The sequence below is a fragment of the Lagopus muta genome (genome assembly GCF_023343835.1).
Source record: "Lagopus muta isolate bLagMut1 chromosome 37 unlocalized genomic scaffold, bLagMut1 primary SUPER_37_unloc_5, whole genome shotgun sequence".
Taxonomy (NCBI): domain Eukaryota; kingdom Metazoa; phylum Chordata; class Aves; order Galliformes; family Phasianidae; genus Lagopus; species Lagopus muta.
Genome location: NW_026040166.1, coordinates 13660 through 37500, shown reverse-complemented (window position 1 = coordinate 37500; position 23841 = coordinate 13660). Strand labels below are relative to the sequence as shown.

At 61.5% G+C, this 23841-nt stretch overlaps 2 protein-coding genes and 1 long non-coding RNA gene across 5 annotated transcripts in view; all 3 read left to right on the top strand.

Moving 5' to 3' along the window:
• Positions 1-201: 201 nt before the first annotated feature.
• LOC125687547 (ryanodine receptor 1-like) overlaps positions 202-23841 on the top strand; it is a 36159-nt gene continuing 12519 nt past the window's right edge. The window contains 22 exon segments of the mRNA XM_048932723.1: positions 202-317; positions 2154-2289; positions 3511-3705; positions 4594-4694; positions 4786-4906; positions 8469-8497; positions 8499-8615; positions 8617-8640; positions 11351-11491; positions 11493-11564; positions 11566-11573; positions 12622-12712; positions 14824-14862; positions 14864-14953; positions 14955-14966; positions 17002-17034; positions 17036-17166; positions 18546-18624; positions 18707-18796; positions 20409-20468; positions 20470-20550; positions 20634-20711. Of these exon segments, the coding sequence (XP_048788680.1) occupies positions 225-317; positions 2154-2289; positions 3511-3705; positions 4594-4694; positions 4786-4906; positions 8469-8497; positions 8499-8615; positions 8617-8640; positions 11351-11491; positions 11493-11564; positions 11566-11573; positions 12622-12712; positions 14824-14862; positions 14864-14953; positions 14955-14966; positions 17002-17034; positions 17036-17166; positions 18546-18624; positions 18707-18796; positions 20409-20468; positions 20470-20550; positions 20634-20711 (1821 nt within the window). The 5' untranslated portion in view covers positions 202-224.
• Positions 5225-8418, top strand: LOC125687550 (uncharacterized). Of its 3 annotated transcripts, none has more exons than XR_007374182.1 (3): positions 5225-5298; positions 6019-6177; positions 7239-8418. It is a non-coding gene; the product is annotated as an uncharacterized LOC125687550 (long non-coding RNA). The 3 variants fall into 3 exon arrangements; XR_007374181.1 differs by lacking the exon at positions 5225-5298 and adding an exon at positions 5458-5500; XR_007374180.1 differs by lacking the exon at positions 5225-5298 and adding an exon at positions 5766-5849.
• LOC125687546 (uncharacterized) lies at positions 15081-17052 on the top strand. Its single transcript, XM_048932722.1, has 2 exons — positions 15081-15705; positions 15750-17052. The coding sequence occupies exons 1-2, from the start codon at positions 15425-15427 to the stop codon at positions 16495-16497; spliced, it is 1029 nt and encodes a 342-aa protein (XP_048788679.1). The 5' UTR covers positions 15081-15424; the 3' UTR covers positions 16498-17052.

Here is a 23841-nt window from a genome sequence, read left to right as displayed (position 1 = left end):
GTCTCCCAGCCCCACACCCAAATCTCTGTCCCTGTTTCCCCATCCCTGTCCACGTCTTGGTTGTGTTCTCCCCATCCCCGCTCCCCATCCTGTGTCCCCATCCCCATTCTGGATGAGCTCATCCCCCACCCTTCGTCCCTGTCCCCCTCCTGTCACCCTGGGGTCCCTTCCTGGTGCCCCCTCCCCCTTCCCCACCCCCTGACCCCACAATTCGCCCCCCAGGGATGCGCGGTTCGACCCCATTGGACGTGGCGGCCGCCTCCGTCATCGACAACAACGAGTTGGCGCTGGCACTGAAGGAGCAGGACCTGGAGAAGGTGGGGGGACACTGGGGACATTGGGGACGTTGGGGATGTTGGGGACGTTGGGGACGTTGGGGACGTTGGGGACGTTGGGGACATTGGGGACATTGGGGGACATTGGGGACATTGGGGACGTCAGGATGTCAGGATGGGGACATGGGGGACACTGGGGAGTGGGGACACGGGGGGAGTAGGGATGCGTGGGGACTTGGGGATGGGGATGTGGGGGGCATTGGGGACATTGGGGACATTGGGGTGGGGACACAGGGATGTGGGGACATTGGGGATGTGGGGATGTGGGGGATATGAGGATGGGGACACAGGGGGATGTGGGGGATGAGGGGACCTGGGGACATGGGGGACATTGGGATGTGGGGGATATGAAGACAGGGGGACACGTGGAGATGTGATGGGGATGTGGGGGATGAGGGGATGTGGGGATGTTGGGGGACCTGGGGACATGGGGGACATGGGGATGTGGGGGATATGAAGACAGGGGGACACATGGAGATGTGATGGGGATGTGGGGGAATGAGGGGATGTGGGGATGTTGGGGACATTGGGATGTGGGGACATGGGGACATGGGGGATATGAGGACGGGGGACACGTGGAGATGTGGGGATGGGGATGTGGGGGATGTGGGAGATGAGGGGGATGTGGGGACATGGGGCACATGGGGATGTGGGGGATATGAGGACAGGGGGACACGTGGAGATGTGGGGTTGGGGATGTTGGGGACATGGGGACATTGGGGGATGTGGGGACATTGGGCACATGGGGATGTGGGGGATATGGGGACAGGGGGACACAGGGGGATGTGGGGGATGGGGGATGTTGGGGACATGGGGACATTGGGGATGTGGGGACATGGGGCACATGGGGATGTGGGGGATATGAAGACGGGGACACACGGGGATGTGGGGATGGGGATGTGGGGGATGAGGGGATGTGGGGATGTGGGGGACATGGGGACATTGGGGACATTGGGGATATGGGGGATATTAGGACAGGGGGACACGTGGAGATGTGGGGATGGGGATGTTGGGGACATGGGGACATTGGGGGATGTGGGGACATGGGGCACATGGGATGGGGGGGATATGAGGACAGGGGGGACACATGGGGATGTGGGGATGGGGATGTGGGGGATGAGGGGATGTGGGGACATGGGGATGTGGGGGGATGTGGGGACATGGGGACATGGGGTATATTAGGACAGGGGGACACATGGGGATGTGGGGGGATGAGGGGATGTGGGGACCTGGGGATGTGGGGGATATGAAGACAGGGGGGACACATGGGGATGTGGGGATGGGGATGTGAGGGATGAGGGGATGTGGGGATGTGGGGGACATGGGGACATTGGGGACACGGGGATGTGGGGGATATGAGGACAGGGGGACACGTGGAGATGTGATGGGGATGTGGGGGATGAGGGGATGTGGGGATGTTGGGGACATTGGGGATGTGGGGGACATGGGAACATAGGGGATATGAGGACAGGGGGGACACAGGGGGATGTGAGGACAGGGGGACACGTGGAGATGTGGGATGGGGATGTGGGGGATGAGGGGATGTGGGGATGTTGGGGACATGGGGATGTGGGGGATATGAGGACAGGGGGACACGTGGAGATGTGGGGATGGGGATGTGGGGACACTGGGGATATGGGGACATTGGGGACACGGGGATGCAGGTGACATGGGGACATGGGGGCACGCGGGGGGATGTGGGTGACATGGGGACATGGGGGCACGTGGGGATGCGGGGCCGTGGGGGGCGCAGGGGCCGTGGGGGCGCTGGGATCAGTGGGGGTCGGCGGGACGCGCGCTGAGGCGGCAGCCCCACAGGTGGTGACGTACCTGGCGAGCTGCGGGCTGCAGAGCTGCCCCATGCTGCTGGCCAAGGGCTACCCGGACATCGGCTGGAACCCTTGCGGGGGGGAGCGCTACCTCGACTTCCTGCGCTTCGCCGTCTTCGTCAACGGTCAGCGGCCCCCACCCCAACCTGCGCCCCTCCTCTCCATTTCAATGACCCCAAGCCCCCACATCTGTGCCCCTCCTCTCCGTCCCAGGACCCCAAATCTGCACCCCTCCATCCCAGGACCCCAAATCTGCGCCCCTCATCTCCCTCTCAATGACCCCAAGCCCCCAAATCTGCGCCCCTCCTCTCCATCCCAGGACCCCCAATCTGCGCCCCTTGTCTCCATCTCAGTGCCCCCCACACCCCACATCTGCGCCCCTCCTCTCCGTCCCAGGACCCCAAATCTGCGCCCCTCGTCTCCATCTCAATGCCCCCCTGGACCCCAAATCTGTGCCCCTCCTCTCCATCCCAGAGCCCCCAATCTGTGCCTCTCCTCTCTGTCCCAGGACCCCAAATCTGTGCCCCTCCTCTCCGTTTCAATGACCCCAAGCCCCCCACAATCTGTGCCCCTCCTTCTCCATCCCAGGGCCCCCAGTCTGTGCCCCTCGTCTCCATCTCAATGCCCCCACACCCCAAATCTGTGCCCCTCCTCTCCGTCCCAGGACCCCCGAATCTGCACCCCTTGTCTCCCTCTCAATGACCCCTGGACCCCAAATCTGCACCCCTCCATCCCAGGGCCCCCAATCTGTGCCCCTCCTCTCCGTTTCAATGACCCCAAGCCCCCACATCTGCGCCCCTCCTCTCCATCCCAGGGGCCCCCAATCTGTGCCCCTCGTCTCCATCTCAATGCCCCCACACCCCACATCTGCGCCCCTCCTCTCCATCCCAGGACCCCGAATCTGCGCCCCTCATTTCCCTCTCAATGACCCCTGGACCCCAAATCTGTGCCCCTCCTCTCCATCTCAATGCCCCCTGGACCCCAGATCTGCACCCCTCCCCTCCATCCCAGGGCCCCCAATCTGCACCCCTCGTCTCCATCTCAGTGACCCCCCCCAGCCCCCAAATCTGCACCCCTCCTCTCCACCCCAGCTTCCTCCATGGGATCCCCCTTATCCCTGTCCCCATCCCATGTCCCCATTCCCCACCCCATTCCCATCCCAGTCCCCTGGTGCCCTTTCTTCCCCATCCCAGATCTCCCAAGTTGCTGCCCCTCGAGGTGGGGCTGACCTTTACAGACCCCCTCCCCCGTCTCCAGGCCTCCCCACATAACCCAACCCATCACCCCAACCTCCCACCCCCCCCCATTTTCCTCTCCCCCCCCCAACCCGAACGGCCGCCCCACAGGTGAGAGCGTGGAGGAAAACGCCAACGTTGTGGTCCGGCTGCTGATCCGACGCCCCGAGTGCTTCGGGCCGGCGCTGCGGGGGGAGGGGGGCAGCGGGCTGCTGGCCGCCATCGAGGACGCCATTAAGATCAGCGAGGATCCGGCCCGGGACGGCCCCACCGTCAAGAAAGGAGCGCAGGAGGGAGATGTGCGTGGTGGTGGTCGTGGGGGGAGGGCGGGGGGGGGCAATGAATGGGGGTTAATGGGGGGCGACGCCGCCCCATCCGTTGGAAGCTGGGGGTCCCGATGGGGGGCCGCTGGGGGGGGGGAGGGGGGCGCCGCGAAGCTGGGCGGTGAGGGCGGCGCTGTCCGTGGTGCTGATGGGGGGGGGGGGGTGGCGTTGTCCGTGGTGCTGATGGGGGGCGGCGCTGTCCGTGGTGCTGATGGGGGCGGCGCTGTCCGTGGTGCTGATGTGGGGCGGCGCTGTCCGTGGTGCTGATGGGGGGCGGCGCTGTCCGTGGTGCTGATGTGGGGCGGCGCTGTCCGTGGTGCTGATGGGGGCGGAGCTGTCCGTGGTGCTGATGGGGGGCGGCGCTGTCCGTGGTGCTGATGGGGGGGGGGGGTGGCGTTGTCCGTGGTGCTGATGGGGGCGGCGCTGTCCGTGGTGCTGATGGGGGGGGGGGGGGGGGGCGTTGTCCGTTGTGCTGATGTGGGACGGCGCTGTCCGTGGTGCTGATGCGGAGCGGCCCTGCCGAGGGGGGGACCTGGGGGGTCATCAGTGGGTGCCCCCGTGGTGGGGGGGCATCTGGGGGTCCTCAGCTTCGTGTCCCCATGGAAGGGGGCATCTGAGGGTCCTCAGTGGGTTTACCCATGGTGGGGGGCATTTGGGGGGTCCTCACCTTTGTGTCCCCATGGAAGGGGGCATCTGGGGGTCCTCACCTTTGTGTCCCCCATGGTGGGGGGGCATCTGGGGGTCCTCAGCTTCGTGTCCCAATGGGTGACCCGAAGGTGGGGGGGAATTTGGTGACACCCCACATGCCGTCCCATCGGTGTGGTGACCCCGGTTGCCCCCCCCCACCCCCACCCCACAGATTTGGGGGCAGAGGAGACCCACGAGGAGAACCGCGTCCACCTGGGGAACGCCATCATGTCCTTCTATGCCGCCCTCATCGACCTGCTGGGCCGCTGCGCCCCCGAAATGCACGTAAGGACGTCTGGGGTCGCATGGGGGACGTGTGGGGGTTTTGTGGGGCGGGCCCCATAACCCACCGCCCCCCACCCTCCCCCCCCTCCAGCTGATCCAAGCAGGGAAGGGCGAAGCGCTGCGGATCCGCGCCATCCTGCGCTCCCTGGTGCCGCTGGATGACCTGGTGGGCGTCATCAGCCTCCCCCTGCAGATCCCGGCCTTTGGGAAAGGTGTGGGGCGCTATGGGGCGGGCTGTGGGGCGGGCTGTGGGGGTGGGCATCATCGGCCTTTCCCTGCGTATCCTGCCGTATGGGAAAGGCTCAGGGGCGCTGTGGGGTTTGGGGTTTGTGGGATGCTGTGGGGCTCTATGGGGCATTATGGGGGACTGTAGGGCTCTATGGGGTGCTGTGGGGTGCTATGGGGCACAGTGGGTTCTTACGTGGTGCTATGGGGCACTGTGAAGTGCCGTGGGACTCTGTAGGGCTTTACGGGTCCCTACGGGGGTGCTATGGGCACTGTAGGACTCTATGGGTTGCTACGGGGCGCTGTGGGGCGCTATGGGGCGCTATGGGGTGCTATGGGGTACAGCGGGTTCCTATGGAGTGCTATGGGGCACTTCGAGGTGCTGTGAGACTCTGTAGGGCTTCATGGGTCCCTACGGGGTGCTATGGGCACTGTAGGACCCTATGGGTTGCTATGGGGGCTCTGCGGGGCGCTGTGGGGCGCTATGGGGCGCTATGGGGGTGCTATGGGGCGCTATGGGGCGCTATGGGGCGCTATGGGGGTACAGCGGGTTCCTATGGAGTGCTATGGGGCACTTTGAGGTGCTGTGAGACTCTGTAGAGCTTTATGGGTCCCTATGGGGTGCTATGGGCACTGTAGGACCCTATGGGTTGCTACGGGGCTCTGCGGGGCGCTGTGGGGCGCTATGGGGCGCTATGGGGTGCTATGGGGCGCTATGGGGTACAGCGGGTTCCTATGGAGTGCTATGGGGCACTTCGAGGTGCTGTGAGGACTCTGTAGGGCTTTATGGGTCCCTACGGGGTGCTATGGGCACTGTAGGACCCTATGGGTTGCTACGGGGCGCTATGGGGCGCTATGGGGCGCTGTGGGGCGCTATGGGGCGCTATGGGGTACAGCGGGTTCCTATGGAGTGCTATGGGGCACTTTGAGGTGCTGTGAGACTCTGTAGAGCTTTATGGGTCCCTACGGGGTGCTATGGGCACTGTAGGACCCTATGGGTTGCTATGGGGTGCTGTGAGGTGCTGTGGGGCGCTATGGGGCGCTATGGGGCGCTATGGGGCACAGTGGGTTCTTACGTGGTGCTATGGGGCACTTTGAGGTGCTGTGAGACTCTGTAGGGCTTTACGGGTCCCTACGGGGTGCTATGGGCACTGTAGGACCCTATGGGTTGCTGTGGGGCGCTGTGGGGCGCTATGGGGCGCTATGGGGTGCTATGGGGTACGGCGGGTTCCTATGGAGTGCTATGGGGCACTTTGAGGTGCTGTGAGACTCTGTAGGGCTTTATGGGTCCCCTATGGGGTGCTATGGGCACTGTAGGACCCCTATGGGTTGCTATGGGGCTCTGCGGGGCGCTGTGGGGCGCTATGGGGCGCTATGGGGCGCTATGGGGTGCTATGGGGTACAGCGGGTTCCTATGGAGTGCTATGGGGCACTTCGAGGTGCTGTGAGACTCTGTAGGGCTTTACGGGTCCCTACGGGGTGCTATGGGCTCTGTAGGGACCCTATGGGTTGCTATGGGGTGCTGTGGGGCGCTATGGGGCGCTATGGGGCGCTATGGGGCGCTATGGGGTACAGCGGGTTCCTATGGAGTGCTATGGGGGCACTTTGAGGTGCTGTGAGACTCTGTAGGGCTTTATGGGTCCCTATGGGGTGCTATGGGCACTGTAGGACCCTATGGGTTGCTACGGGGCGCTGTGGGGCGCTATGGGGCGCTATGGGGCGCTATGGGGGTACAGGCGGGTTCCTATGGAGTGCTATGGGGCACTTTGAGGTGCTGTGAGACTCTGTAGAGCTTTACGGGTCCCTACGGGGTGCTATGGGCACTGTAGGACCCTATGGGTTGCTATGGGGGCGCTGTGGGGCGCTATGGGGCGCTATGGGGCGCTATGGGGCACAGTGGGTTCTTACGTGGTGCTATGGGGCACTGTGAAGTGCCGTGGGACTCTGTAGGGCTTTACGGGTCCCTACGGGGTGCTATGGGCACTGTAGGACCCTATGGGTTGCTGTGGGGCGCTGTGGGGCGCTGTGGGGCGCTATGGGGCGCTATGGGGCGCTATGGGGTACAGCGGGTTCCTATGGAGTGCTATGGGGCACTTTGAGGTGCTGTGAGACTCTGTAGGGCTTTACGGGTCCCTATGGGGTGCTATGGGCACTGTAGGACCCTATGGGTTGCTACTGGGTGCTGTGGGGTGCTATGGGGCGCTATGGGGCGCTATGGGGTGCTATGGGGTGCTGTGAGGTGCTGTGGGGCGCTATGGGGCGCTATGGGGTGCTATGGGGTACAGTGGGTTCCTATGGAGTGCTATGGGGCACTGTGAGGTGCTGTGAGACTCTGTAGGGCTTTACGGGTCCCTACGGGGTGCTATGGGCACTGTAGGACCCTATGGGTTGCTATGGGGCTCTGCGGGGCGCTGTGGGGCGCTATGGGGCGCTATGGGGGCGCTATGGGGCGCTATGGGGTACAGCGGGTTCCTATGGAGTGCTATGGGGCACTTCGAGGTGCTGTGAGACTCTGTAGAGCTTTATGGGTCCCTACGGGGTGCTATGGGCACTGTAGGACCCTATGGGGCGCTATGGGGCGCTGTGGGGCGCTATGGGGCGCTATGGGGCGCTATGGGGCGCTATGGGGTGCTATGGGGTACAGTGGGTTCCTATGGAATGCTATGGGGCACTTTGAGGTGCTGTGAGACTCTGTAGGGCTTTACGGGTCCCTATGGGGTGCTATGGGCACTGTAGGACCCTATGGGTTGCTATGGGGCTCTGCGGGGCACTGTGGGGCGCTATGGGGCGCTATGGGGTGCTATGGAGCACAGTGGGTTCTTACGTGGTGCTATGGGGCACTGTGAAGTGCCGTGGGACTCTGTAGGGCTTTACGGGTCCCTACGGGGCGCTATGGGGCACTGTAGGACCCTATGGGTTGCTATGGGGCGCTATGGGGCGCTATGGGGGCGCTATGGGGCGCTATGGGGTACAGCGGGTTCCTATGGAGTGCTATGGGGCACTTTGAGGTGCTGTGAGACTCTGTAGGGGCTTTATGGGTCCCTATGGGGTGCTATGGGCACTGTAGGACCCTATGGGTTGCTATGGGGCTCTGCGGGGCGCTGTGGGGCGCTATGGGGCGCTATGGGGTGCTATGGGGTACAGTGGGTTCCCTATGGAGTGCTATGGGGCACTGTGAAGTGCTGTGAGACTCTGTAGGGCTTTATGGGTCCCTACGGGGTGCTATGGACACTGTAGGACCCTATGGGTTGCTACGGGGTGCTGTGGGGCGCTATGGGGCGCTATGGGGTGCTATGGGGCTCTATGGGGCGCTATGGGGCGCTATGGGGTGCTATGGGGCACAGTGGGTTCTTTGGTGGTGCTATGGGGCACTGTGAAGTGCCGTGGGACTCTGTAGGGCTTTGCGGGTCCCTACGGGGTGCTATGGGCACTGTAGGACCCTATGGGTTGCTACGGGGCTCTGCGTGGTGCTGTGGGGCGCTATGTGGGCGCTATGGGGCGCTATGGGGCGCTATGGGGCGCTATGGGGCGCTATGGGGTGTCCCGCAGACGGGAACGTGGTGCAGCCCCGCATGGCCCGCCAGCTTCGTGCCGGACCACAAGGCGCCCATGGTGCTTTTCCTGGACCGCGTTTACGGGATCGAGACGCAGCAGTTCCTGCTGCACGTGCTGGAGGTCGGCTTCCTGCCCGACATGCCGCGCGGCCGCCTCGCTCGACACGGTGCGTGTGGGGCAGGGGGCCGGGGGTCTGGGGGTCTGGGACTTGGGGGGTGGTGAGGGGGGGTCTGGGGGGTCTGTGGGGTGGCTGGGGGTTTGTAGGCGGCTGTGGGGTCTTGTAGGATGGGTCTGGGGGGTTTGGGGGGGCTGTGGGAGGGCTGTGGGGCAGCTGTGGGGCGGGTGTGGGGCTGAGATGGGTACGGGGTCCCTCATCCCACGGGGTGGTTTTGGGGTCCCTCATCCTATGAAGTGGTTTTGGGGTCCCTCATCACATAGGGCAGTTTTGGGGTCCTTCAGCCCTTGTGGTGGTTTTGGGGGTTCCCATATCCTATGGGGCGGTTTTGGGTTCCCTGTGTCCTATGGGGCGGTTTTGGGGTCTTGTCACCCCTTGGGATGATTTTGGGGTCTGCTCACTCCATGGGGCGGTTTTGGGGTCCCTCCTCCCATGGGGTGGCTTTGGGACCCCTGTGTCCTGCGGGTGATTTTGGGGCCTCTCATCCCATGGGGTGATTTTGGGGTGATTCTGGCCCCCCCACGTCCTCTGGGCAATTCTGCCCCCCACGTCCTACGTGTGACTCTGCCCCCCACATCCTACATATGACTTTGCCCCCCACATCCTACGTGTGACTCTGCCCCCATGTCCTACATGTGACTCTGCCCCCCACATCCTACATGTGACTCTGCCCCCCACATCCCACATGTGACTCTGCCCCCCACGTCCCCTGGATGATCCTGGCCCCCCACATCCTACGTGTGACTCTGCCCCCCACGTCCTACATGTGACTCTGCCCCCCACGTCTTATGTGTGACTCTGCCCCCCACGTCCTACCTGTGACTCTGCCCCCCATGTCCCCTGGGTGATCCTGGCCCCCCCATGTCCTGTGGGTGACTCTGGCCCCCCATGTCCTACATGTGACTCTGCCCCCCACATCCTACATGAGATTCTGCCCCCCCCCATGTCTTATGGATGATTCTGGGCCCCCCCATGTCCTCTGGGTGACTCTGCCCCCCCATGTCCTACGTGTGACTCTGCCCCCCACGTCCTACGTGATCCTGGCACCCACAGTCCTACATGTGACTCTGCCCCCCATGTCCTCTGGGTGTTTCTGCCCCCACATCCCCTGGGTGTTTCTGCCCCCCCACATCCTACATGTGACTTTGCCCCCCATGTCCCCTATGTGATTCTGCCCCCCATGTCCTACATGTGACTCTGCCCCCCCATGTCCCCTGGGTGATCCTGGCCCCCCACGTCCTACATGTGACTCTGCCCCCCCACGTCCTACGTGTGACTCTGCCCCCCATGTCCTCTGGGTGATCCTGGCCCCCCATGTCCTGTGGGTGACTCTGCCCCCCACGTCCTACATGTGATTCTGCCCCCCATGACCCCTGGGTGATTCTGGGCCCCCCATGTCCTCTGGGTGACTCTGCCCCCCACATCCTACATGTGACTCTGCCCCCCATGTCCCCTATGTGATTCTGCCCCCCATGTCCTACATGTGACTCTGCCCCCCATGTCCCCTGGGTGATCCTGGCACCCCACGTCCTACATGTGACTCTGCCCCCCCACGTCCTACATGTGATTCTGCCCCCCATGTCTTATGGATGATTCTGGGCCCCCACGTCCTACATGTGACTCTGCCCCCCACATCCTACATGTGACTCTGCCCCCCATGTCCCCTGGGTGATCCTGGCCCCCCACGTCCTACCTGTGACTCTGCCCCCCACGTCCTACATGTGACTCTGCCCCCCACATCCCCTGGGTGATCCTGGCCCCCCACATCCTACATGTGACTCTGCCCCCCATGTCCTCTGGGTGATCCTGGCCCCCCATGTCCTACATGTGACTCTGCCCCCCACATCCTACATGTGACTCTGCCCCCCACATCCTACGTGTGACTCTGCCCCCCACGTCCTACATGTGACTCTGCCCCCCATGTCCCCTGGGTGATCCTGGCCCCCCCACGTCCTATGTGTGACTCTGCCCCCCACATCCTACATGTGACTCTGCCCCCCATGTCCTCTGGGTGACTCTGCCCCCCCATGTCCTACATGTGATTCTGCCCCCCACATCTTACATGTGATTCTGCCCCCCACATCCTACATGTGACTCTGCCCCCCACGTCCTACATGTGATTCTGCCCCCCATGTCCTCTGGGTGATCCTGGCCCCCCATGTCCTCTGGGTGACTCTGGCCCCCCATGTCCTACATGTGACTCTGCCCCCCACATCCTACATGTGACTCTGCCCCCCACGTCCTACGTGTGACTCTGCCCCCCACGTCCTACCTGTGACTCTGCCCCCCATGTCCTACGTGTGACTCTGCCCCCCACGTCCCCTGGCTGATCCTGGCCCCCCACGTCCTACGTGTGACTCTGCCCCCCATGTCCTACATGTGACTCTGCCCCCCACGTCCTACATGTGACTCTGCCCCCCCACGTCCTACATGTGACTCTGCCCCCCATGTCCTACGTGTGACTCTGCCCCCCCACGTCCCCTGGCTGATCCTGGCCCCCCACGTCCTACGTGTGACTCTGCCCCCCATGTCCTACATGTGACTCTGCCCCCCACGTCCTACATGTGACTCTGCCCCCCACGTCCTACATGTGACTCTGCCCCCCACATCCCACATGTGACTCTGCCCCCCACGTCCCCTGGCTGATCCTGGCCCCCCATTCCCCGCATGCTGTTGCCCCCCCTGACGGCGCCCCCCGCAGGCGGCCTTCAGCACGACGGAGATGGCGCTGGCGCTCAACCGCTACCTGTGCGTGGCGGTGCTGCCGCTCATCACCAAATGCGCGCCGCTGTTTGCGGGCACGGAGCACCGCGCCATCATGGTGGACTCCATGCTGCACACCAATCTACCGCCTGTCGCGCGGCCGCGCGCTCACCAAGGCGCAGCGCGACGCCATCGAGGAGTGCCTGATGGCCCCTGTGCCGGTGGGTGCCCCGCTGCTGCCACCATGGCTGCCCCATTGATGCCCCATTGGTGGCCCATTGGTGGCCCATTGATGCCCTGTTAGTGCCCCATGGCTGCCACCCATTGATGTCCCATTGGTGGCCCATTGGTGGCCCATGGCTGCCCCATTGATGCCCCATTGATGTCCCATTGATGTCCCATTGGTGGCCCATTGGTGGCCCATTGATGCCCTGTTGGTGCCCCATTGATGCCCCATGGCTGCCCCATGGCTGCCCCATTGATGCCCCATTGATAGCTCATTGGTGTCCCATTGATGCCCCATGGCTGCCCCATTGGTGGCCCATGGCTGCCCCATGGCTGCCCCATTGGTGGCCCATGGCTGCCCCATTGATGGCCCATGGCTGCCCCATTGATGGCCCATTGGTGGCCCATTGATGTCCCATGGCTGCCCCATTGATGTCCCCTATTGGTGGCCCATTGATGCCCCATTGATGCCCCATTGCTGCCCCATTGCTGCCCCATTGATGTCCCACTGATGCCCCGTTTGTGCCCCATTGATGTCCCGTTGATGCCCTTTTGGTGCCCCATGGCCGCCCCATTGGTGGTCCATTGATGCCCCATTGATGCCCCATTGATGTCCCATTGGTGGCCCCACTCATGACCCCGTTGATGGCCCCATTGATGCCCCACTGATGCCCCCATTGATATCCCATAGAAGGCCCTATTGATGGCCCCATTGCTGCCCCCATTGCTTCCCCATTGGTGGCCCCATTGATGTCCCATTGGTGGCCCCATTGATGGCCCTATTAATGGCCCTACTCATGACCCCGTTGATGGCCCCATTGCTGCCCCATTGATGGCTCCATTGATGCCCCATTGCTGCCCCATTGCTGCCCCATTGATGGCTCCATTGATGCCCCCATTGGTGCCCCCATTGGTGGCCCCACTGATGACCCCACCGACAACCTCATTGGTGTCCCTATTGACGTCCCCATTGCTGCCCCATTGCTGCCCCACTGACGCCCCACTGACGCCCCACTGACGCCCCTCTGACGCCGCCCCCTTCAGGTACATCCGGCCCTCCATGCTGCAGCACCTCCTGCGCCGCCTCGTCTTCGACGTCCCCATCCTCAATGAGTTCGCCAAGATGCCGCTCAAGGTGGGACCTGGGGGACCCCAGCTGTCGCCCCATGGCGTCCCTGTGTCATTTCACCCCATAGCGTCCCCGTGTCACCCCATGGCGTCCCTGTGTCATTTCACCCCATGGTGTCCCCATCTCACCCCATGGCATCCCTGTGTCACCCCAATGATGTCCCCATCTCACCCCATGGCATCCCTGTGTCATTTCACCCCCATAGCGTCCCCATTTCACCCCATGGCATCCCCGTGTCACCCCATGGCGTCCCCGTGTCACCCCACGGTGTCCCCATTTCACTCCATGGCATCCCCGTGTCACCCCACGGTGTCCCCATCTCACCCCACGGTGTCCCCATGTCACCCCATGGCGTCCCATGGCGTCCCCGTGTCACCCCATGGCGTCCTCATTTAACCCCACGGTGTCCCCATCTCACCCCAGTGATGTCCCCCATGTCACCCCATGGCGTCCCATGGCGTCCCTGCGTCACCCCAGTGGTGTCCCTGTCTCACCCCATAGTGTCCCCATCTCACCCCATGGCGTCCCCGTGTCACCCCATGGCATCCCTGTGTCATTTAACCCCACGGTGTCCCCATCTCACCCCAGAGATGTCCCCATTTCACCCCATGGTGTCCCTGCATCACCACAGTTATGTCCCTATTGCACCCCATAGTGTCCCCATCTCGCCCCAGTGGTGTCCCCCACATCACCCCACTGATGTCCTATCTCACCCCATAGTGTCCTCATCTTGCCCCAATGGTGTCCCCATGTCCCCCCCTTGGTGTCCCCATGTCACCCCATGGTGTCCCCCACATCACCCCAGTGATGTCCCTATTGCACCCCATAGTGTCCCCATCTCGCCCCAGTGGTGTCCCCATGTCACCCCATGGTGTCCCCATCTCACCCCAATGATGTCCCCATCTCACCCCCAATGATGTCCCCACATCACCCCAATGGTGTCCCCATCTCACCCCATTGATGTCCCCACATCACCCCAATGATGTCCCCATCTCACCCCATAGTGTCCCCATCTCACCCCAATGGTGTCCCCATCTCACCCCAATGGTGTCCCCACATCACCCCAATGATGTCCCCATCTCACCCCAATGGTGTCCCTGTGTCACCCCAATGATGTCCCCATCTCGCCCCAATGATGTCCCCCACATCACCCCAATGATGTCCCCATCTCACCCCAATGATGTCCCCATCTCACCCCATGGTGTCCCCATGTCACCCCCAATGATGTCCCCATCTCACCCCAATGATGTCCCCATTTCACCCCAATGATGTCCCCCACATCACCCCAATGGTGTCCCCATCTCACCCCAATGATGTCCCCACATCACCCCAATGATGTCCCCATTTCACCCCAATGATGTCCCCATGTCGCCCCAATGATGTCCCCATCTCACCCCAATGATGTCCCCATTTCACCCCAATGATGTCCCCCACATCACCCCAATGGTGTCCCCCATCTCACCCCAATGATGTCCCCACATCACCCCAATGATGTCCCCATTTCACCCCAATGATGTCCCCATGTCGCCCCAATGATGTCCCCACATCACCCCAATGGTGTCCCCATCTCACCCCATAGTGTCCCCACATCACCCCAATGATGTCCCCATCTCACCCCAATGATGTCCCCACGTCACCCCAATGATGTCCCCATCTCACCCCAATGGTGTCCCCATTTCACCCCATTGATGTCCCCATCTCACCCCAATGATGTCCCCCACATCACCCCAATGGTGTCCCCCATCTCACCCCATTGATGTCCCCATCTCACCCCAATGATGTCCCCATTTCACCCCATTGATGTCCCCATCTCACCCCAATGATGTCCCCATCTCACCCCAATGATGTCCCTGTGTCACCCCCATGGTGTCCCCATGTCACCCCCATAGTGTCCCCATCTCGCCCCAATGATGTCCCCATGTCACCCCATGGTGTCCCCATGCCCCCCCTCGGTGTCCCCACATCACCCCAATGATGTCCCCATCTCACCCCAATGATGTCCCCATCTCGCCCTATAGTGTTCCCATGTCACCCCAATGATGTCCCCACATCACCCCAATGATGTCCCCATCTCACCCCAATGATGTCCCCCACGCCCCCCCCCGGTGTCCCCACAGCTGCTGACCAATCACTACGAGCGCTGCTGGAAGTATTACCTGCCTGCCCAGCGGTTGGCCCAACTATGGGGTGAGCTCAGAGGAGGAGCTGCACCTCACCCGAAAGCTCTTCTGGGGCATCTTTGAGTCCCCTGGCGCACAAGGTGTGGGGCTGGGGGGGGACGGGGGGGGTGTGGGGCTGGGATGGGGGGCTGGGATGGGGGTGAGGGTATGGGGGGTGGGATGTGGGGCTGGGGTGGGGGGCTGGGTTGGGGCATGCGTGGGGTCTGCATGGGGTCTATATGGGGTTTATGTGGGGTCTATATGGGGTCTGTGTGGGGTCTGTATGGGGTCTATATGGGGTCTCTGTGGGGTCTGCGTGGGGTTTATATGGGGTCCGTATGGGTTCTATATGGGGTCTGTGTGGGGTCCATGTGGGGTCTATAGGGGATCTATATGGGGTCTGTGTGGGGTCCACATGGGGTATATAGGGGATCTATGTGGGATCTATATGGGTTCTATATGGGATCTATATGGGTTCTGCGTGGGGTCTGCATGGGGGTGTATATGGGATCTATATGGGATGTATATGGGGTCTATATGAGATCTATATAGGGTCTATATGGGATCTATATGGGGTCTATATATGATCTGTATGGGGTCTATATGGGATCTATATGGGGTCTATATGGGGTCTATATGGGATCTATATGGGGTCTATATGGGTTCTATATGGGTTCTATATGGGATGTGTATGAGATCTATATTGGGGTCTGTATGGGGTCTATATGGGGTCTATATGGGATCTATATGGGGTCTATATGGGATCTATATGGGATCTATATGGGGTCCTATATGGGATCTATATGGGTTGTATATGGGGTCTATATGGGGTCTATATAGGTTCTATATGGGGTCTGTATGGGGTTTATATGAGATCTATATAGGGTCTATATGGGGTCTGTATGGGTTCCACGTGGCGGCTGTGTGGGTCCGTGTGGGGTCTGCATGGGGTCTGTATGGGGTCTGTATGGGGTCTGTGTAGGGTCTATATGGGGTCTATATGGGATCTATATGGAGTCTATATGGGGTCTATATGGGGTCTATATGGGATCTATATGGGGTTTATGTGGGGTCTGTATGGGTTCTATATGGGGTCTATATGGGGTCTGTGTAGGGTCTGTATGGGATCTTTATGGGGTCTATATGGGGTCTATATGTGATCTATATGGGGTCTATATGGGATCTATATGGGATCTATATGGGATCTATATGGGATCTATATGGGGTCTATATGGGATCTATATGGGTTCTATATGGGGTCTGTGTAGGGTCTATATGGGGTCTGTATGGAGTCCGTGTGGGGTTTGCGTGGGGTCTATATGGGTTCTGCAATGGGTATGCATGGGGTGTATATGGAGTCTATATGGGATCTATATGGGATCTATATCGGTTCTATATAGGATCTATATAGGGTCTATATGGGGTCTATATATGATCTGTATGGGGTCTATATGGGTTCTATATGGGGATCTATATGGGGTCTGTATGGGTTCTGCATGGGATCTATATGGGATCTATATGGGGTCTATATGGGATCTATATGTGATCTATATGGGGTCTGTATGGGGTCTGTATGGGATCTATATGGGGTCTATATGGGTTCTATATGGGTTCTATATGGGATGTGTATGAGATCTTTATGGGCTCTATATGGGGTCTATACGGGATCTATATGAGATCTATATGGGATCTATATGGGTTCTATATGGGATCTATATGGGGTCTATATGGGTTCCACGTGGGGGCTGTGTGGGTCCATGTGGGGTCTGCATGGGGTCTATATGGGGTCTGCATGGGGTCTATATGGGGTCTGCATGGGTTGTATATGGGATCTATATGGGGTCTATGTGGGTTCTATACGGGATCTATATGGGATCTATATGGGGTCTATATGGGTTCTATATGGGTTCTATATGGGATGTGTATGAGATCTATATGGGGGTGTATATGGGATCTATATGGGATCTATATGGGTTCTATATGGGTTCTATATGGGTTCTATATGGGGGTGTATATGGGATCTATATGGGATCTATATGGGATCTATACGGGGTCTGTATGGGTTCCACGTGGGCTCTGCATGGGGTCCCTGTGGGCTCCGTCCGCACGCTGCCCCCAGCCCCCCGTGCCCCCCAGCGCTTCGACCCCGAGCTGTACAAGCTGGCCATGCCCGTGCCTCTGCGCCATCGCCGGCGCTCTGCCCCCCGACTACGTGGACGCCAGCTACTCCTCCAAGACCGAGAAGAAAGCGTCGGTGGACGCCGAGGGCAACTTCGACCCCAAACCCGTCGAGACCCTCAAGTAGGGACGCCCCCCCCCCCCCCATCCCTGCCCCCGCTCCTCCCGGCTCCTCCCCGGCGCTGGGGAAATGGGTCTGGGGTCCCTGCGAGCGCTGGGCTGGGAGTGGGGTTTTGTCCTGGTCCTGGGGGGGGGGAGGTGAGGTCAGCCCCAAAGCTTTGCTGTGAGGGAGGTGGGGGGTCCTCATGGGGGGGGGGGGGGGGTCTCCGTGTCACTGGGATGGGTGGGGGGTCCCCGTGTCTGATGGGATGGGTGGGGGTCCCCTTATCCACTGCAGGACTATGGGGTCTCTGTGCCCCATGGGGTGGATGTGGGGTCTTCATGTCCCATGGGGTGGATGTGGGGTCTCTGTGCCCCATGGGATGATGCGGGGTCCCTGCCCCCCATGGGATGATGTGGGGTCTCTGCCCCCCATGGGGTGGATGTGGGGTCTCTGCCCCCCATGGGGTGGATGCAGGGTCTCCACCCCCCATTGGATGTTGTGGGGTCCCTGCCCCCCATGGGATGATGTGGGGTCTCTGCCCCCCATGGGGTGATGTGGGGTCTCTGCCCCCCATGGGACGATGCGGGGTCCCTGCCCCCCATGGGACAGTTTGGGGTCCCTGTGCCCCATGGGACGATGCGGGGTCTCTGCCCCCCATGGGGTGATGTGGGGTCTCTGCCCCCCATGGGACAATTTTGGGGTCCCTGCCCCCCATGGGGTGGATGTGGGGTCCCTGCCCCCCATGGGACGATGTGGGGTCTCAGCCCCCCATGGGATGTTGTGGGGTCTCAGCCCCCAATGGGACAATGTGGGGTCTCTGCCCCCCATGGGATGCTGTGGGGTCCCTGCCCCCCATGGGACAGTTTGGGGTCCCTGCCCCCCATGGGACGATGTGGGGTCTCTGCCCCCCATAGGACAATGTGGGGTCTCTGCCCCCATGGGATGATGTGGGGTCCCTGCCCCCCCATGGGGTGGATGTGGGATCCCTGCCCCCCATGTGCTGTGCTGCCCCCATGGGACAGTTTGGGGTCCCTGCCCCCCATTGGATGATTTGGGGTCCCTGCCCCCCATGGGACGATTTGGGGTCTCTGCCCCCCCATTGGATGATGTGGGTCCCTGCCCCCCATGGGACAATTGGTCCCTGCCCCCCATGTGCTGTGCTGCCCCCCATGGGGTGATGTGGGGTCCCTGCCCCCCATGTGCTGTGCTGCCCCCCATGGGGTGGATGTGGGGTCCCTGCCCCCCATGGGGTGATGTGGGGTCCCTGCCCCCCATGTGCTGTGCTGCCCCCCATGGGGTGATGTGGGGTCCGTGCCCCCCATGGGGTGATGTGGGGTCCCTGCCCCCCATGGGACAATGTGGGGTCCCTGCCCCCCATGTGCTGTGCTGCCCCCCGCAGTGTCATCATCCCAGAGAAGCTGGACGGCTTCATCAACAAATACGCCGAGTTCACTCACGAGAAATGGGCCTTCGAGAAGGTGGGTCCCCAGACCCCCAGACCCCCAACCCCCCCCAGGACCCCCTGCGCCCCCCAACCTTCATCTCGAGCTCCCTGGGCAGATCCAGAACAACTGGAGCTACGGCGAGACGGTGGACGAGGAGGCCAAGACGCACCCCATGCTGCGGCCCTACAAGACCTTCTCCGAGAAGGTGCCTCCAGCCCGCCCCACAGCGGCCCTTCCCACCCCATTGATTCCATTCTGACCCCATTGGGTCCCTTCTGACCCCATTGGGTCCCATCCCACCCCATTGATTCCCTTCTGACCCCATTGGGTCCCTTCTGACCCCATTGATTCCCTTCTGACCCCATTGGGTCCCATCTGACCCCATTTATTCCTATCTGACCCCATTGATTCCCATCCCACCCCATTGTTTCCCTTCTGACCCCATTGATTCCCTTCTGACCCCATTGTTTCCCTTCTGACCCCATTGATTCCCATCTGACCCCATTGATTCCCTTCTGACCCCATTGATTCCCTTCTGACCCCATTGATTCCCTTCTGACCCCATTGGGTCCCATCCCACCCCACTGCTTCCCTTCTGACCCCATTGGGTCCCATCCAACCCCACTGATTCCTTTCTGACCCCATAGGGTCCCTTCTGACCCCACCAATTCCCATCCCACCCCATTGATTCCCATCCCACCCCATTGATTCCCTTCTGACCCCACTGATTCCCTTCTGACCCCATTGGTTCCCTTCTGACCCCATTGATTCCCTTCTGACCCCATTGATTCCCTTCTGACCCCATTGGGTCCCTTCTGACCCCATTGATTCCCATCCAACCCCATTGATTCCCTTCTGACCCCATTGATTCCCTTCTGACCCCATTAATTCCCTTCTGACCCCATTGATTCCCTTCTGACCCCATTGATTCCCTTCTGACCCCATTGATTCCCTTCTGACCCCATTGGGTCCCTTCTGACCCCATTGATTCCTATCTGACCCCATTGGGTCCCTTCTGACCCCATTGTGTCCCATCCCACCCCATTGATTCCCTTCTGACCCCATTGATTCCCTTCTGACCCCATTGGGTCCCTTCTGACCCCACTGATTCCCTTCTGACCCCACTGATTCCCTTCTGACCCCATTGATTCCCTTCTGACCCCATTGGGTCCCTTCTGACCCCACTGATTCCCTTCTGACCCCATTGATTCCCATCCCACCCCATTGATTCCCTTCTGACCCCATTGGGTCCCTTCTGACCCCATTGATTCCCATCCCCTCTGACCCCATTGGGTCCCTTCTGACCCCATTGATTCCCATCCCCCCCCACTGATTCCCTTCTGACCCCATTGATTCCCTTCTGACCCCATAGGGTCCCATTCAATCCCATTTATTCCCTTCTGACCCCACTGATTCCCATCTGACCCCCATTGGTTCCCATCTGACCCCATTGATTCCCTTCTGACCCCATTGATTCCCATCCAACCCCATTGATTCCTATCTGACCCCATTGGGTCCCTTCTGACCCCATTGGTTCCCATCCGACCCCATTGGTTCCCTTCTGACCCCACTGCTTCCCATCCATCCCCACTGTTTCCCGCCCCACTGCTTCCCATCCATCCCCACTCTTTCCTACCCCACCCCACTGATTCCTCATCCCGTCCCTCTGATTCCCACCCCACTGATTCCCACTCCCACTGTTTCCCATCCATTCCCACTGATTCCTGCCCCACTGATTCCCACCCCACTGATTCCCTCCCCACTGATTCCCATCCCGCCCACTGATTCCCGCCCCACTGCTTCCCTTCTGCCCCCAGGACAAGGAAATTTACCGCTGGCCCATCAAGGAGTCTCTGAAGGCGATGCTGGCGTGGGAGGTGGATGGTGGAAAAGGCGCGGGAGGGCGACGACGACAAGGCGGAGAAGAAGAAGACGCGCAAGATCTCCCAGTCCGCCCAGGTGGGGCCGGGGGGCGCAGAGGCCTCCCTGTGGGGCGCCTATGGGGCGGCGCAGTGACCCCCGGCCCCCACGTCCCCCCCCAGGCCACCTACGACCCCAGCCATGGCTACAACCCGCAGCCCATCGACCTCTCGGGGGTGACGCTGTCCCGAGAGCTGCAGGTGAGGCCCCACAGCCCTCAGCCCCACAACCTGCGGCCCCACGACCCCCATAACCCCACGACCCCACGACCCCATAACCCATGACCCCATAACCCACGACCCCATGACCCCATAACCCACAACCCCATAACCCCACAACCCACGACCCCACAACCCCACAACCCCACAACCCCATAACCCACGACCCCACAACCCACGACCCCCATGACCCCATGACCCACAACCCCATAACCCCCAACCCCACGACCCCATAACCCACGACCCCACAACCCCACGACCCATGACCCCACGACCCCATAACCCACGACCCCACAACCCCATGACTCACGACCCCACGACCCCACGACCCCATAACCCACAACCCCACGACCCCATGACCCCATGACCCACAACCCCATAACCCCCAACCCCACGACCCCATAACCCACGACCCCACGACCCCACGACCCCATAACCCACGACCCCATGACCCACAACCCCATGACCCCATAACCCACGACCCCACGACCCCCACAACCCCACAACCCCACGACCCCATAACCCACGACCCCATGACCCCATAACCCATAACCCCACGACCCCATAACCCACGACCCCCACAACCCCACAACCCATAACCCACGACCCCACGACCCCACGACCCCATGACCCACAACCCCATAACCCACGACCCCACGACCCCATAATCCACGACCCCCATAAACCCACGACCCTACGACCCCATAACCCACGGCCCCACGACCCCATGACCCACGACCCCCACGACCCCATAACCCACGACCCCATAACCCACAACCCCATAACCCCATAACCCCACGACCCCACGACCCCACGACCCCACGACCCCATGACCCACGTCCCCACGACCCCATAACCCACAACCCCACGACCCCATAACCCACAACCCCACGACCCCCATAACCCACGACCCCACGACTCCATAACCCACGACCCCACGACCCCACAACCCCATAACCCACAACCCCATAACCCACGTCCCCATGACCCCATAACCCACGACCCCAGGACCCCATGACCCACGACCCCACAACCCCATAACCCACGACCCCACGACCCCACGTCCCCCACAACCCCATAACCCACGACCCCACGACCCCATGACTCACGACCCCACGACCCCATAACCCACGACCCCACGACCCCCACATCCCCACGACCCGACAACCCCATAACCCACAACCCCACGACCCCCATAACCCACGTCCCCACGACCCCATAACCCCCGACCCCACGACCCCACAACCCCACGACCCCATAACCCCCGACCCCACAACCCCATAACCCACGACCCCACGACCCCACAACCCCACGACCCCATAACCCATGACCCCATAACCCCATAACCCACGTCCCCACGACCCCATAACCCACGACCCGACAACCCCATAACCCACGACCCCACGACCCCATGACCCACGACCCCACAACCCCATAACCCACGACCCCATAACCCACAACCCCATAACCCACGACCCCCTTAACCCACGACCCCATAACCCACGACCCCATAACCCACGACCCCCATGACCCCATAACCCCCATAACCCACAACCCCATAACCCCATAACACCCGACCCCATGACCCCATAACCCACGACCCCACGACCCCATGACTTCACGACCCCACAACCCCATAACCCACGACCCCATAACCCACAACCCCATAACCCCCGACCCCACGACCCCATAACCCCTGACCCCACAACCCCATAACCCCCGACCCCACGACCCCATAACCCCCGACCCCACAACGCCATAACCCACGACCCCACGACCCCACGACCCCATAACCCACGACCACCACAACCCCATAACCCACGTCCCCACGACCCCATAACCCACGACCCCATAACCCACGTCCCCACGACCCCATGACCCACAACCCCATGACTCCATAACCCACGACCCCACGACCCCACGATCCATAACCCACGACCCCTCAACCCCATAACCCACGACCCCACGACCCCATAACCCACGACCCCTCAACCCCATAACCCACAACCCCACGACCCCATAACCCACGACCCCACGACCCCACAACCCCATAACCCACAACCCCATAACCCACGTCCCCATGACCCCATAACCCACGACCCCACAACCCCATAACCCACGACCCCACGACCCCACAACCCCATAACCCACGACCCTACGACCCCACGACCCCATAACCCACATCCCCACAACCCCATAACCCACGACCCCAATACCCACGACCCCATGACCCCATAACCCATGTCCCCCACGACCCCATAACCCCACAACCCCACGACCCCCACGACCCCATAACCCACAACCCCATATAACCCACAACCCCACGACCCCATAACCCACGTCCCCACAACCCCATAACCCACGACCCCACAACCGCACGACCCCATAACCCACGTCCCCACAACCCCACGACCCCACAACCACATAACCCACGACCCCACGACCCCATAACCCACGACCCCACGACCCCATAACCCACGACCCCACGACCCCATAACCCACGACCCCACGACCCCACGACCCCATGACCCACAACCCCATAACCCACGACCCCATGACCCACAACCCCATAACCCACGACCCCACGACCCCATAATCCACGACCCCATAACCCACGACCCTACGACCCCATAACCCACGGCCCCACGACCCCATGACCCACGACCCCACGACCCCATAACCCACAACCCCACGACCCCACGACCCCATGACCCACGACCCCACGACCCCATAACCCACGACCCCATAACCCACGACCCCACAACCCCATAACCCACAACCCCACAACCCCATAACCCACGACCCCACAACCCCATAACCCATGTCCCCACGACCCCACGACCCCACGACCCCACGACCCCATAACTTCATAACCCATGACCCCATAACCCACGACCCCACAACCCCATAACCCACGACCCCACAACCTCATAACCCACGACCCCACGACCCCATAATCCACGACCCCATAACCCACGGCCCCACGACCCCATGACCCACGACCCCACAACCTCATAACCCACGACCCCACGACCCCATGACCCACGACCCCATAACCCACGACCCCACGACCCCATGACCCACGACCCCACAACCCCATAACCCACGACCC